Source organism: Panthera onca, chromosome E3 (genome assembly GCF_046562875.1).
Source record: "Panthera onca isolate mPanOnc1 chromosome E3, mPanOnc1 haplotype 2, whole genome shotgun sequence".
Lineage (NCBI taxonomy): Eukaryota > Metazoa > Chordata > Mammalia > Carnivora > Felidae > Panthera > Panthera onca.
In genome coordinates this window covers 7,427,018-7,442,482 of record NC_138354.1, presented here as the reverse complement: position 1 = coordinate 7,442,482, position 15,465 = coordinate 7,427,018, and the positions used below count along the sequence as shown (strand labels likewise).

The 15,465-nt window shown below is 45.5% G+C and overlaps 1 protein-coding gene across 1 annotated transcript in view; it reads right to left on the bottom strand.

Annotated features, from left to right (window-relative positions):
- Positions 1–5,095: 5,095 nt before the first annotated feature.
- Positions 5,096–15,465, bottom strand: part of STAG3 (STAG3 cohesin complex component) — a 28,505-nt gene continuing 18,135 nt past the window's right edge. The window contains exons 23-35 of the mRNA XM_078439799.1: positions 15,293–15,373; positions 15,118–15,210; positions 14,802–14,970; positions 14,541–14,677; positions 13,839–13,940; positions 12,955–13,103; positions 12,579–12,707; positions 12,329–12,486; positions 7,449–7,620; positions 7,098–7,202; positions 6,717–6,789; positions 5,780–5,839; positions 5,096–5,509 (exon numbers count right to left, since the gene is read on the bottom strand). Of these exons, the coding sequence (XP_078295925.1) occupies positions 5,501–5,509; positions 5,780–5,839; positions 6,717–6,789; positions 7,098–7,202; positions 7,449–7,620; positions 12,329–12,486; positions 12,579–12,707; positions 12,955–13,103; positions 13,839–13,940; positions 14,541–14,677; positions 14,802–14,970; positions 15,118–15,210; positions 15,293–15,373 (1,437 nt within the window). The 3' untranslated portion in view covers positions 5,096–5,500. The remainder of the gene's footprint in view (positions 5,510–5,779; positions 5,840–6,716; positions 6,790–7,097; positions 7,203–7,448; positions 7,621–12,328; positions 12,487–12,578; positions 12,708–12,954; positions 13,104–13,838; positions 13,941–14,540; positions 14,678–14,801; positions 14,971–15,117; positions 15,211–15,292; positions 15,374–15,465) is intronic.

Below are 15,465 nucleotides of genomic sequence, written 5' to 3'. Positions count from 1 at the left end.
CCTCAGAACTTTCTTGGTTACTCCTGAACAGTCTCCAGAATTTTCAGCTTCAGAGACACAAAAGGTCATTGAATTTACCAACCAAAAGCTCTGCAGCACCAAGCCTGCATTGTTGGGCCTCTTCCCTTTCTGGCCCAGAGGTACACATTAGATGACACAGGTAATGGCTACCTCCAGCTCTGACATTTAAAAATTTTTTTTTAATTTTATTTTGAGAGAGAGAGAGAGAGAGAGAGAGAGCGCGCGCGCACAAGTGGGGGAGGGGCAGAGAGAGAGACGGAGACACAAAATCTGAAGCAGGCTCCAGGCTCCGAGCTGTCAGCACAGAGCCCAATGTGGGGCTCAAACCCACAAACCGGGAGTCATGACCTGAGTTGCAGTCAGATGCTTAACCAACTGAGCCACCTAGGCATCCCCAGCTCTGACATTTCTTAGTGAAATCCCTGCAGCCACACACACTTCAAGTCCTGATGATCTCTTGTCATCAGTCTCTAGAATTAGGCCCATGAGGGTTGAACTGGTGCCACAATTTCATAGCTCTGCAAGCTCAAAGCAACCTCAACTCCCAAAGCAGTAACATCCCAACAGGGATCATACTCTGCTTCATGGCATGCAGCACTCTGCTCGTGCCTGGCTCAAGCCTTCAGCATATGTTGGTGACCATCCTTTTATGAGTTTATGAGTTCCCCACCTGAGTTTGTAGATTGAGACTCATACCTGATCCATTTATTTTACAAATATTTTAAATGTTGTGAAAAGGCCATTTTTGTTTCCCTATCAAAGTAATATAAATATGAAAGGTAATATCTGAGTGTACACTCTGTGCTAAATTTGTTCTGAACAAGTCAAACATTTTAGCTCCATACTTACAATGACCTTATGAGGAAGGAACTTGCCCAGGGTCACAAGGCTCTCACTGTGGGAGAGCAGCTTAGCATAGTTGTTAATATGTGGGTTCTGAAGCCAGGATTTGACAAAAATTTTAGCTTCAGAACCCACACTATTAACAACCATGCTGAGCTGCCTCTCCCACACACATTTTAAAAATTTAAATTACAAGGTTTTTGTCAAAATCCAGCAGTCCTCTGCCCCATCAGCAGAGAACCTGTGCTTAGTTCCTAGGCTGGGCTGCCCCCCACCCCCTGACATGAGCCACTTCAGTGCCGACAGGAGAGGCTTTTTCAGCTGCTGCTATCCCACTCGATTCCTTTGCTGCTCTCACCTACTGAATTAACTTAGGTATATTTTCCTTCAAGTTTCACCTAGGATTCTAGGCTCCTTTGCCACCCAGATGGCTTCTCTAGTGTCCTGGGCTTCATCTGGCAGGTTGGCCACCCTTCTAGTTCTCTGTTCCTACCTGACACTCCCCCCTCTTCTGTGCTATTTCTCTGGCTATCCCAACTCAACACCCAGGGCTCTCAGGGAATCTGTGCTCAAGGGAGACTTTCCAGATCCTGTGATCCACCCAACCCCGGGGAAGGAACTACAGAGCTCAAGGAAGACTTCAAAATGTGTGTGAAAATAAACCTTCCACCATCCTGCCACCTTATCCTCTCATGCCTTCCAAGCACAGACTCTCTTTTTTCTTGTAACATCCCAGTGTGCCTGGAATTCAGAACACAGAATGACTTACCTATTAGCTGAAGACTCTTCTCAGTAACCTGGAAAAAATCTCTTCACAATTTAGGAGAGAACACCAAACAATTCACCTTCTTGCAGAGCTTATGGCCACGACAAGAGTTAAAAAGAAAGAGGCTTGATTGAAGGTTACTTAAAATAATTCAAAAGCAATTATTCAATGCTAAGCTAACAGGCAATGCACAGCAGTGCCAGTCCCCTGGAAAGCACTGTTTGGTGTCACTTGTCAACCCAGGTAAGGTCAGCCTGTGCAGAGACCTCCACCTCTCTTGCCCCAGCTGGCCTCAGCTCTGGTTCCCACCTGGCCAGGGCCTGACCACTTGGCGCTGCTGCTCTGAAGCCCACAGCCCCACTTCTGTTGGCAAGGGGCTCACTGGCACGACATCCTCCAAAGCTGTGGTTTTTAAGGTGCCATGTTTGCACCTCAGCTACTACACAAAATATCCACTGCTGTCATGCAGGACAAAAGATTAACATTTTTCATTTTTTTTAAAGATAAAAATACAATGAAGTAATTTTTTAATTATTTTATTTTATTATAGTTTAAAGTTTGTGAGTGAGAGCAAGAGAGCACACGTGTGTGCATGCAAGCAGTGAGGGGCTGAGAGGGAGAGACAGAGAATCCCATGCAGTCTCCGCGATGTTAGCACAGAGCCCGATGCAGGACTTGATCTCATGAACTTCGAAACCATGACCTGAGCCAAAATCAAGTCAGATGCTTAACAGACTGAGCTACAGGCGCCCCAAAATACAATGAAGTATCCTCTCGCCAGGATCCAAATGTCACGGTTCATCTCTTAAGAAGATCATCATCCTAAGGTAAGAGTGGGAAACCCACAATTGATGTTGGACTGTAATTTACATGCTATACGATGCCGTGGTTTTGTGGTCCTGAACAATGTGTATCCTCTCTAAGAACACTGTTATTGTACTTGGAAAGCATCTTCTAACCTGTTTATAAGTCTTCCAAATGAAAACTTTCAGTGGGTGTTGGCTCATCTATTTAAAAAAGTAGTAAATGCAGTCAAAGCAGCACCTATTCCATTTGGATTCACAAGGTTTTGAGAAGTACCCCTTTCAATTATGTAGACCATAAAAGACAATTATCAAAATAAACTGATCTTTCAAGAAGAACCTCAGAAAACATTAAACCATTTAAATTTTTTTTCTCAGGGCGCCTGGGTGGCTACATCAGTGTCAGTTGAGCATCCGACTCTTGATTTTGGCTCAGGTCATGATCCCAGGGTCATGGGATCAAGCCCCGCATCGGGCTCTGTGCTAAGCATGCAGCCTGCTTAAGATTCTCTCTCTCTCTCTCTCTCTCTCTCTCTCTCTCTCTCTGTACCCCTCCCAGCTTACACTCTCTAAAAAAAAAAAATTACTTTGCTTTTAGAGCAAAAAGGTATTTTGTACTGCTAAATAAAATATTTCAAAACATTTATTTTGTTATTAACTCACCATACATTTCTAAAAATTTTTTAATGTTTATTTATTTTTTTTTATTTTTATAATATTTATTTTTTAATGTTTATTTATTATATTAGAGAGACAGAGAGACAGAGCATGAGTCGGGGAGGGGCAAAGAGAGAGAGGGAGATACAGAATCTGAAGCAGGCTCCAGGCTCCGAGCTGTCAGCACAGAGCCCAACATGGGGCTTGAACCCACAAACCGGGAGATCGTGACCTGAGCTGAAGTCAGACGCTTAACCGACTGAGCCACCCAGGCACCCCATGCCATACATTTCTAAAGTGTGTAATAAAACAAGTGGTAAATGTTTACATAATTTTTTAACTGATAAATGTGCCCTAACTTTTGGAGTCTTAGGACTCTAAGGTTCTGTTTTAGTTACTAGTGCTATGTAACAAACCACCCCAACTTGGTGTAAACATTTTATCGTGTCCATGGATTCTATGGGAGAGGAATTTGGAAAAGGCTGAGAAAAGATGAGGCCTGGGGCCTCAGCTGGAAGATTCAAAAGATGGGTGTTACAATCATCTGATTCACATCTGAAGCACATCTGGTGGTTGATACTGGATGTAGGCTGGGACTTCAGCTAGGCAGGACACCTAAAACATGGCCTTTCCATGTGGCTGCTTGGGGGCTGTCTCACAGCATGGTAATTGGGTTCCAAGAGCAAACATGTCAAGAAACAGGAGGTTGGGAGCTGCTAGTTAATTTTGGGTTCAGAAACTGGCACAACATCATTTCCACTATATTCTATTAACCAAGCAATCACAGAGCTCATATTCCAGGAGAGAGGACCTAGACCCACCCTCTCAATAAAGAGTGTCAAAGAATTTGGGGAGCAGGATAGAAAACTCACATGTGTTCTGAGGTTGGGGCTCAACTGCCCACGCTGGGCTACCTGGATGTGTACAGATCTCTACATCTGCAGAACTGCCAAGTCTTTTGATCTTGTGAAGTAGCCTTAGCGTGGCTGGTATTTAAATAACTTGGGAATATTTCCCCTCCTGGATTCTTAGTGACCTCCATGTCTTCACATTGGCTTTCCTACTCTGTTCCCAGATCCCATAGGAAAGGCTCCTCTCCCTGGAGCTGTTCGCCCTGAATACAGGTTAAACATCTCTGAATGGGTCAGCTGCCCTACCCGGCACTGGCAGCTGCCTTTCCAAACAGAGACTCCTGAACCCAATTTCTAGCTTCTATCTGGGAGAGAGGGTGCTGGAGAAGGGAGGAGGTGGACTTAGTCAAAGAAGAAAGTGACAAGAGTGTCTTCACATATTTGGGTGCTTGTCAGGGGGAAAGAGAGAACAGAGGTGCTGTGCTCTTCCAAGAAGCAGAACAAGAACCAAAAAGTTAGAATTTCAAGGAAGCAGGTGTCCAGAGGCAGCCTAAGTGAGAACTGACGGTGGCAATGAGAGAGGAAACAGATCAGAGATATTTTGCAGAATGACTTGAGAGGATTTGGCTAAAAACTAGCTGGGGAAGGCAAGGATAAAGGAGAAGACAGAGTCAAAATCTTGGATTTGAGGGTTGGACATTTAGAGTAACTTCTAAATTTCTTCCTAACTCAGAAACTGAGAGTCTACACAATTTCAAATTATAACAGGTGTCTCTGGGATGAAGTCACGAAACTCCCCCTGCAAAGAATCCTTGGCTGAAGGCTGCCAAGGTGTATGGCCTGTTCTCAGTGTAGTGAGATAGGTCACCCTCTGGCAATCAGGATTCTGCCCTCTCTCCTCAGTCTGAATAGTCCTCACTACATAAACCACTGAAAGGCAGCCAGTGCTTCCTAGCTCCTCTGCCCTACCACGTCTCCCAGTTACAAAGCATTACATCCTTGAGAGCCAGTACACAAAGGCACCTGGGGGCGCGTGCAGGGCTGGTGTCTGTCTGTACGCTGGGCCACAGGGGGAAGGAGAGCCGCTTGAGACACTAGCAAAGAACCTGACTTCCATCAGTTTAACAATCTCAAGCCACACCCTGGGAACCAGCTGATTCAAACAAGTTTATTGAGCTAATCACAAGGATACAAAAGAGGCTGGGAAAGACGCTCCAAAAATACAGGAAACTATTGGGCTCTTTCCACTCAACACGGGGAGGCAGTGCTTCTCCAATACTGAGGTGAAGCCCCCACCCACTCCAAACGTGGCAGGAAAAAGGCACTCTTCTCAATACAGAGGGACAGAGCCAGGGAGCAGTAAGAAGGACTGGGGGCTTAAGGCTTCTCCATCGCAACATCATCAGAGAAAGGTCAGGTTAGAAAGGCACAGCCCACCTCTCCTTCCCCTCAGAGACCGGAGTGGAGCCTGGGAGTAGTGCTTCCTTCTGCTCTGTTCTCCTGTTTGCCTTTTCCAAGTTGAGATGGGGAGTGGAGACGGGGAGGGGCACAGAGTCATGTCAGAGATCCTGTAACGGGAAAGATGAAAGGAAAACACAGAGACAGAACAGCCCAAAAGGCAATGAGATGACTGCAAGGTCCTCCCCATGACAGTTTACTTCTCCTCCTGCCCTCCCCCCACAGCTACTCCTAAGGTTCCAGAAGCAGCAGAGAGGCCAGGCCTTGGGCTACTGCCTCTATTTCCACCTACTGCATAGCACACAGGTTACCTGCCAGCACCTCCCAAGGACACAAAGTCCTCTTAACCTGCTGTCCACAGTATTTTTGGGGACACTCACCTCAAGGTTCATCTCTGTGGAATCTAAGAGATCCAGCCCGTGCTCACTAGAGGAAGAGTGCTAGAGAGAGCAGGTGACAGTCAGACTAGCCCTTCTCACCCCTGTCACATGGGCAAACAATAACCAAGGTCCCTTTCCCAGGTGGGTGCCTGCAGCAGCCAGGGAGGGGAGACTAGCAAAGGGATGGTGGGCAGAAAGTTCAGACCTAGGAAGTTCCCAGAGTCCCAGGCCTCTCCTGGCTGCCAATTGAGTCCCTTAAATTCGTTCAGTTTAGAACCAGAGAATGGCATTTTTTTTCTGAGGGGACTTTAGGAAATACTATGTTAATAGAGGCCTTGTTTTCTAGTCTGTTGAAGAAGTCATTGTCTGTTTTTTTCCTTCTGAGCACAAAACCTCCATTCCCTTGCACTATTCCTCCCTTTCTCCCTCTGCAAAGAGCAGAGAAGGGAGGAGAATATCAGCAGCAGACACGTAACCCTTTTCAGTTTATAAGGTGCCTTCACTTTGTAGTTTGAGGGAAAACTCCATTTGAAAGATGAAGAGGCTGAGGGGTTAAGAGGAGCTAACTTGACAGAGTGGTGGTGCGGCGGACCCACATCACCTCAACAGCTTCCACGTGCTCCTGCTGGCCTGGCGGCCGGGGTAGGAAAGGGAGTGAGGGGAGAACTGGGGAGAATGAGCCGCCTTCCTTCTCCAGCTCTGGCACTGCTTTCAACCCTGAGACTCAGAGGAAAAATACTTATTTGGACATTGGGAGGGAGAGTGTTATCCAAGCCCTTTTTGGTATTTTGAATTTGTTTTCCCTCCCCTCCTTAATAAAAGTCCAGGAAAAGTACAAAGCACCTTACAGGTCTCCCTTCTTTACTCTGTGATTCTTAGAGGACTTTCAAAAAGCCTTCCGGTTGTAGCAGGAAAAGGGAATGTTGGGTCCACTCACCTTGTCTGTATCTTGCCATTCTTCACTTAGCTCACTCTGGATCTCTTCTTCATCCTCTTCCATAAGGCTGAGTCTGAGGGCAGTGGCAAAGAGTAGAGGCTTTCACACTGCTATTTAAGGACCCCTGAGAGTATCTGGGAGGCACCCAGGAGAGTGGGATGGGCAGATGTGGAGCGAGCTCCAGGCTCCCACTGCTGCTTCAAACAGAGCAGCTGACTTCTATCAGTTCTATGAGCTAAGGACACACGTACCCCTGGAAGGAAGTGGTCTGTGATGTAAACAAGCCCAAAAAGTATGGGCACAGAAACACCAGGTTAGGGGAGAATCCCTCACAGCAGGTGCCTAATGTGAAGTGAGGATGAAAAGCAAGGAGCAGCTCACCTGGTCAGCCGGTTGCCCAGACCAGGACCGGAACGGTTGAGTAGAGTCCGGAAATGCTGTGGACTCGACAATCTTGACCTCTGGTTGCCTGAAAGGGGCTGGCTGCTGGTAATAAAGCAGGATCAGTAATGGGGATAAAGTAAAGGGTAAAAAGGGTAAGGTGGGCAATGTTACAGGGGAGAAAAGCTCATAGGGAGAAAGAAAATCTACAGCTAAGAAAAGGGTAAAGGCCTGGAGAAGAACCCGAGAATGATGATGGAGTGCCACAGGATGGAACAAGAGAACAGAAATGGCAGGAGGAAGATGGCAAACACCAAGATCGGACACCCAACTGCTCTCCTCAGCCCTTACCTTTGGACAAGCTCCGGTTCTGGGCTGCCTTCTTCCATCTCTTCCAACCCCCCCAGAGGCTGCCTCCTCTTGATGGCTGTAGAGGTGAGGGTGGGTGTGGGTGGGATGCTGTTCAGCTGGAGGCTTTCCTCCTGGGATGAAGAGATATCCTCTCTCTGCTGCCTGGAGGGGCCTGCAAGGCAACAGAGGCACATATTCACTGCAGACCAGGTACTGCCATAGGCCATCTTCTACATTTTCAAGACCTGACCAGATTTTGGTTCAGGAAAGTTAAGAAAGAAGAGAATGGAAAAACTTATATGGCCTCATTAGGTTATGACTAAAAATTAAGCATAACCCTACATACTAAAAAGTAAAGGCTTACACAACAGTATCTAGGACTTGTTCAAGGAAAACGACACAGCTCAGAAAATAGAAAAAAAAATAGACATATATGTGATACGTGATAGACATATATCAATCACAGATAACCAGTAACATGAACACGAATGTGAGAGAGAATAAGATTCCTTAAGATTGCAAGGTCTCAATCAATGAAGATGTGTGAGGTCCTGTTCATTCATTCAAGATTTTTTTTAAACTTATTTATTCACTTACTCATTCACTTACTCAATCACTTCATTCACTCATTCATTGTAGGTACACCCAGCATGGAGCCCATTGTGGGGCCTGAACTCACAACCATGAGATCAAGACCTGAGCCAAAATCAAGGGTCAGACACTAAACCTACAGAGCCACCCAGGCACCCCTCAACATTTGTATGGGAAAAAAAAAAAAAAAAAAAAAAAAAAAACTTAAAATGGTAACAGAGTTCCTGAGCTCTGAAGCTGCTAGGGTGGAAGCAGGAGGGCTGGCAAGAAAAGACAAATGGGAGACTGGATTTTCTAAAGGCCAGGAAAACAGGAGGTGGCTGCATTGTCAGCATACTTCTGACATGAAGAAATGGAGGACCTCGGGCTCACAATGTTAAAGTCTCTTCTGCAGAGACCGGAGAAAGGTAGAGGACCAGAAAGAATCCAAGGTTATCTCAGAAAACCCAGGCGATAGTACTTTCAAAGGGATATTAATACTCGTCCACTGTAAATGTTCACAGCCCCAAGTTTCCAGAACTGGAAAGTGAGCTGCTACTGATCTAAGCAGAGAACTAGAGAAAGCCAGTGAGAGCCACACACATGATTTTGTGCCCTCGGGTAGGACCAGACGGGCCCCTCCTCAACTCCCCAACCTAGTCATAGTGTGATGCCCGAGGGCTCAGCCTTTCAGCATCTCCTGCCCATCATCTTCACTGGCTTCCTTAGCCTCGCAAGTTCACATTTCAAATACCAACTCCCAAATGTATCTCAAGCTTTTGCCTCTACCCTTAACTCCAGACTCCTATCTCCGGCTGTCTGTTTCACACTTCCACCTGTAGCAACATGGCTAATACTCAAGCCCTAATCTACTCATTCACTACCTTCCCCATTTCTGTTGGTATCAACTCCATCCTACCTAGTTGTTAGACCAAAATCTTTTTTTTTTTTTTTTTAGGCCAAATTCACCCTCAATTCCCATCTTATATCCCACAGCCAGTTTGTCAGAAATCCTATGGGTGATACCTTAGAAATATATCCAGGATCTGTCCACTTCTCACCACCTCCATCCCTTCCCCCAGTCTACCCACTCAACAGCCTCCTTACTGGTTCCTTTGCTTCTACCCTTGCCCCTCTACAGTCCATTCTCACACAGCAGCCAGAGGGATCCTTTAAAAACAAGGCAGATCCTGTCACTCTCCGGTTCAAATGCTGTAATGTTTTCCCATTTCACTGTTGAGTAAAAGCCAGAGTCTTTACTCTGCCTCATATGCTCTGGGTTCCTCCAATCTCTTTGGTCTTATACCCTACATACTCTCCATTCGGCCATCTGGCCTTCTTGGCTCTTCCCAGAACATGACAGGCATATGCCATCATGGCCCTGTGCACTGGCGCCCCTTCTTGTATGCTCTTCTACAGACACTGTGCACCCCTTCCTTCCTTGCAATCCTGGCCCAACACTCACAAGCTCTGCCAGCCTTCCCCCAGCAATAAGAGAAGAGACTGCGATTCCCACCTCACCAAGGCTTCCCTGTCCTCTCCCCTGCTTTTCCACCACAGCACACACACACTCTAAAGAAAAGAGACTTGTCTTTTTTTGTTCACTGCTATATTCCCAGCACATAGTGCTCAGTAAATATCTGTTGAGTGGACAATGGAACCAGTCTTTTCAGTTTTCTCCTACCTTTACAAACCCTCTGTTTTAGGCAAACCAGCCTAAACATCTGCATACTCAGCTAAAACATACCTTCCTATGTTTTGTTTGTGCTACTCTGGTAGCTCATGATACTCATTCTTCCTCTGTTTAGCTTACATCAATCTTTTCCATTTTTCAAGCTCCAGCTTAAACTCCATCTTCCTGGTGAAGCCTTCCTAGGCTTTAGATCAACTAAACTCAAAGTGATACCTTCTTTCCTGGAATTCTAAAGCATTCAATCTGTCAATTTTTTTTTAATTTTTTAATGTTTATTTATTTTGAGAAAGAGAGAGAGACAGCAAGCTGGGGAGGGGCAGAGAGAGAGGGAGAGAGAAATCCCAAGCAGGCTCCATGCTGTCAGTGCACAGCCCAATGCAGGGCTTGATCTTATGAACTGTGAGATCATGATCTAACCCGAAGCTAAGAGTCAGACCTCTAACCAACTGAGCCACCCAGGAGCCCCTCAATCTGCCAATTCTCAAAACCCTCAGGAAGTTATCATTTACTGGTGATGGTTCATAATTTAGATTTTCTATAAATGTATTTTCTCTATTAGATGGTAAGCTGCTTGAGGATCCTTCACAGCCTCTAAAACACCTAGCACAGTGTCCTGCACACAATAGGTCCTTAACAGATATTAGTTAAATGATTAAAACAGAGTTTCCTAGTGGTATAAAAAAATACTTTTAAGTAGTATACCTAGAGACATTTTAAAGAGTTACATTCTACCTCACACCGTATACAAAAATTAACTCAAATGGATGGCAGAAAGAACTAAGACTAGAAAACTTTTAGAAGAAAACCATCTTCTAAAAAATCTTCATCATCTTGGATTAGACAATGATTTCTCAAGCTATGACACCAAAGCACAAACAACAAAAGAAAAACCAAATAATCTGGATTTCATCAAAATTAGGAACTTTTGTGTTTCAAAGGACACACAACAGATAATGGATAAAGAATATACAGTAGACATACACAATGAAATATCACTCAGCCCTCATTTAAGGGCTTTGTGGACAATGGATGGGCCTAGACAGCATCATGCCAAGAAATATCAGACAAATATGATATGATTTTACTCATATGTGAAATCTAAAAAACAAAACAAATGAACTAAAAAAGTGGAAACAGACCCATAAATACAGAGAACTGGTGGTTGGCAGAGGGGTGGGAGGATGGGCAAAATGGATGAAGGCAAGTGAGGCATAGGCTTTCCAGTCATGAAATGAGTAAGTCACGGGATGAAAGGTACAACACAGGGAACACAGTCAGTGGTATGGTGACAGATGGCAGCTATACTTAGGGGGAGCACAACATAACCTATCAAGTTATACAGAGTTATAGAATCAGCTACATTGTACACCCGAAACTAATGTAATGTATGTCAGCTATACTTCAATTAAAAAAAAAAAAAAAAAAGAAGGGGCGCCTGGGTGGCTCAGTCGGTTAAGCGGCCGACTTCAGCTCAGGTCATGATCTCGCGGTCCGTGAGTTCGAGCCCCGCGTCGGGCTCTGGGCTGATGGCTCAGAGCCAGGAGCCTGCTTCCGATTCTGTGTCTCCCTCTCTCTCTGCCCCTCCCCCATTCATGCTCTGTCTCTCTCTCTGTATCAAAAATAAATAAACGTTAAAAAAAAATTTAAAAAAAAAAAAAAAAAAGAAAACCACTCAGATGGCAATCAACTTAGTACAGGGATAAATAAAATGTGGCACAGCCATACGATAGAGTATTATTTGGCCATAAAAAGGTATGAGGTACTGATATATGCTAAAACATGGATGAACCTTAAAAACATTATGCTAAGTGAATAAAGGCAGTCACATAAGGCCACATATGGTATGATTTCACTTATATGGATGTCTAGAGTAGGCAGACCCAAAGACAGAAAGTAGATAAGTGATACTGCCTGGGGGGTGGGGTGGGGAGAACCAAGATTTTCAATTGTTCACTAGAAAACACATACGTGTGAACACATCAAGCTTGTGATTTCTAGGATATTTTTCACCTAAAATGAAATTATATTTAAAAAGAAAATTAAAGAAGGGCACCTGGGTGGCTCAGTCAGCTAAGCATCCGACTTCAGCTCAGGTTATGATCTCGAGGTTTGTGAGTTCAAGCCCCACACTGAGCTCTCCCCTGACAACTGGCCTCTCTCTCTGCCCCTCCCACGCTTCACATGTGTGTGTGTGCACACTCTCACAAAAATAATAAATAAGAATCAAAAAAAAGATTAAAGAAAAAGCGTTAGACTAGAAGACAAGTAATGATCTGAGAGTAAAAAAAATCATAAAGATTGTGTGAAAATCTTTAACATTTAGAAAATAATAGAATACTAGATGCAAGGATGGGCCCCCTAAATGTACAGATTTCTTATTTTCATCTTTGGTCTTATCATCAGTCGCTATTTGATTTTTCACAGAGGTTTGCTATTTTTAGCTGCCTAGACAAACTTTGAAGAAAATGAGTACCCCTTACTGATAGCAGATGCTCAGTGAAATGTTTTTTATTTGACTAAAGACAAAAGTGTGAAGAAGGCAAAAGACCTTACATCTAGGTATTGGCTATGGAGGAAGGAAGTAGTGCTCACTACCCTGATATCCACACACACTTACCTTCAGTGCGCCTCTTCTTAGAGCGGGGATAGCCCTGAGGGTTGGCCTCCACTGTGTTCTCTACAGGGCTGAGGGAGTGGCAGTAGGTGGTGACTGGACCCCAGGGACAATCAGGTGCCTGGGAGACACGCTGCAGACACTTTTCCAGGTAGGACAGTCTAAGGAAGGGGTGAGATGAAGAGGCTGACTTGTCTGCTAGGCCCTCACTACTTCCCTAATCCTCATCTTTATCCATTACCCACTAACTTACAGCAGCTGCTTGTCCTGATGGAAGAGTCGGGGGGAAAACTCGGCAAGGAGCTCCAGGAATGCTAGGTTTGGGGGCTGACCGGAGGAACCAGTTGGAGGAGACTCGGACAAGGAGAATTTGATGCCTTCCCTTGGTTGAACAGAATTATTTTAGGAAGATGGCCCCTCCTCACTTTCCTCCCCAGGGAAGCATCCTGTCAAGTGCACCCTTCCCCTGTTCCCAGTCTGTCTCCCAGAGAATACCCACCAGCCAACCTGACTGCTGCTCCTCAACATGCTTATCCCTCCCTCCAAGACCACACTCCCACTCTCCCTGCACACAGCCTATGGCTCACCCCTCTTCAATCAAGTACCCTGACTTTTAACCAGTACTTTACTTGTGTAGCGTGACCACAAGGTCACGGTTCTGTAGCTGCTGGGGCCCAAAGCTCAAGGCAAACCTTCGGGCCAGGTCCCTCATCTCACTGAAGGCAGGAAGCTCATTCAGGCCCTGGGGCCCCTGTTCTTGCAGCAGTTCTGTGTACAACTGTGTCCAGGAGACATGGTACATTTGGGAAACGAAGGAACAAAGTGGAAATAGAGAAGTACAGCATTCCTTTCTCCGCGTAGAAATTCTAAAGGACTTGGGATGCCACCTGCTACCTTTACTCTTTCTTTCCTCCCAGGACACTGTTCCTATTCCTGAACCCCTACAGAAAGAAACTTCACCCTTGCTCTGTAACAATAAAAATGTCCCGGGGCGCCTGGGTGGCTCAGTCGGTTGAGCGTCCGACTTTGGCTCAGGTCACGATCTCGCGGTCCGTGAGTTTGAGCCCCGCGTCAGGCTCTGGGCTGATGGCTCAGAGCCTGGAGCCTGCTTCAGATTCTGTGTCTCCCTCTCTCTCTGCCCCTCCCCCGTTCATGCTCTGTCTCTCTCTGTCTCAAAAATAAATAAATGTTAAAAAAAAAATGTCCCTAGTAACTGAAGAGACTGACAGAGAACAGGGCAGAAAAAAATTAGGTATTTCCTATCGCTTTATTGTTGGTGCTCCTATGTCCCGATAGTTCAATTTCTATGAAGTTGGGGAAACTGCCCATCACCTAATAGTTTCTACAGACTTACTAGTTATGAAGAAGACAGTCAAGTAAAGTTAAGAGTCAAAATAAACTAGAAAGTTCCTTAAGGATCTCACATTCTAAATGGCTGAGGGTGAGCAGAGAGTTTGTGGGCTACAGGGAAGGCATATCACAGGTCAGAGGTATTCCAGGCAGAAGGGAGTACCTGCTTGAGGCTCAGCAGCAGGATTCGGGAACAATGACTTCGGTCAATCTGCCTTGCTCTAGTTAATGTTTCCTTGATAATGTCACCATAGTCACCGTAGAACTGAGGGACAGGAAATGAAGAAGATATCGTTTGGCCACAGGGCAAGACCGGTTCTGTTGTTTCTTCCTTTACATTTCTCATCATGTCTCCTTCCTAAAGTGAGTTAAGTCAGGAAACATGAATCTAAGTATAAAACAACTCAGACTAGACCAATAGGTCAAAGCCCGAAGACCTCAGAGTTTAGGCAAATAAATATGGGAAGAAATTCTGCTCAGAGCCCATTTCTTGGGAAGAAGTGCTCACAGTAAACAGAAATCAATACAATGGTGAGTTAAGGCAACTGAGGTACACGTCTTCCATTCTTTTTTTTTTTTTTCTTCTTATATTACCCCAGTTTACGGAGACTGGGTTCACAGAAAAAAACAAAGATTCTGGACAGGATGAATAAGCTTACTTTCTCTCCAATTAATTTCCTAACAGCTTTTTTTCTGTAATTGTTTACTACCAATTCCTCTTTGTCCCCTTGTTCTAAACTCCTGTTGCCTTTTTCCTCCTGCTTTTCTTCAAGCCTGGTACTGTCATCCTTGCCACGTTCTTTCCTGCAGTGTTCCAGCATCTGAAGTCGTGGCTGTGCTCGCTCAGCCTGACGCCTCACTGTACCTTGTTGTAGTGTTTGAAAACATCTGAGGCTGCATCCATCTCCAGCACCCCATAAAGCAGCAGCTTGCAGAACCCAGCCAGGAGGCGGCGCCGCTGGTGCAGCTGCTCTATCTGTAAATGATCCTCCTGGGAATGACCTGGCTCACATCAAAAGCAGAATGGAAAGATCAGAACCACAGATCTAGGACTCCTGCCCTTATATGCCTGAGGCAGGCCCAAGCCCCAGACCCTTCCTGAGCCCCAGGTATAGAGTCCTTGTACCACTGCCCAGTTCTCCAGGCTGGATGAAGACATGGTCCATGAGGAAGCTGGCTAGTTCAGACTGGAGCGTGGCTTCAGGAAAAAAGACAAGGGGTCTAAGAAAATCGCGACCCCCTACAATCATCTGAGGGCTGAAGATGAGAAGTAGATCACTTAATAAGACAAAAGCCTGTTGGGGGGGGAGAAAAAAGAATGCTTGAAGAGGACAGGATATTCACAAGACAGAAATTACACAGCTAATTTCTCCTTAGAACAAGGCTTCCTCAGACCATGAGAAGTGACATGCCTCCTTCGTCCCACTTGAGGAAATGCTAACCTGCTCCTGGATCTCAGAAGCCACATCTGAGAGGCAGCTCTGGCAGAGTTCGCAGAATGCCACCATCCTGTCCTTCAAACTCAACAGCTGCTTCTGTGGAGACAGTGGCTTGAGGAGGAGGAATGGAGACACAGGCTCCTCCATTCCCACTCTCCCTACTCAGACCCATATTCACCTGGGAAGCACCTGATCCAGAAAGGTGGGTTAGTGTCCACAGAATGGAAAAATAGACAAGAGTCAAGGCTGGCAGAATCACCTGTAACAACCAAATGTTACAAAAATGGGGGAGTCAGGAGTGAAGGGCAGAAAGGGAAAGAGGAAGGAAGAGAGAAAGGAAAAGACAGACAA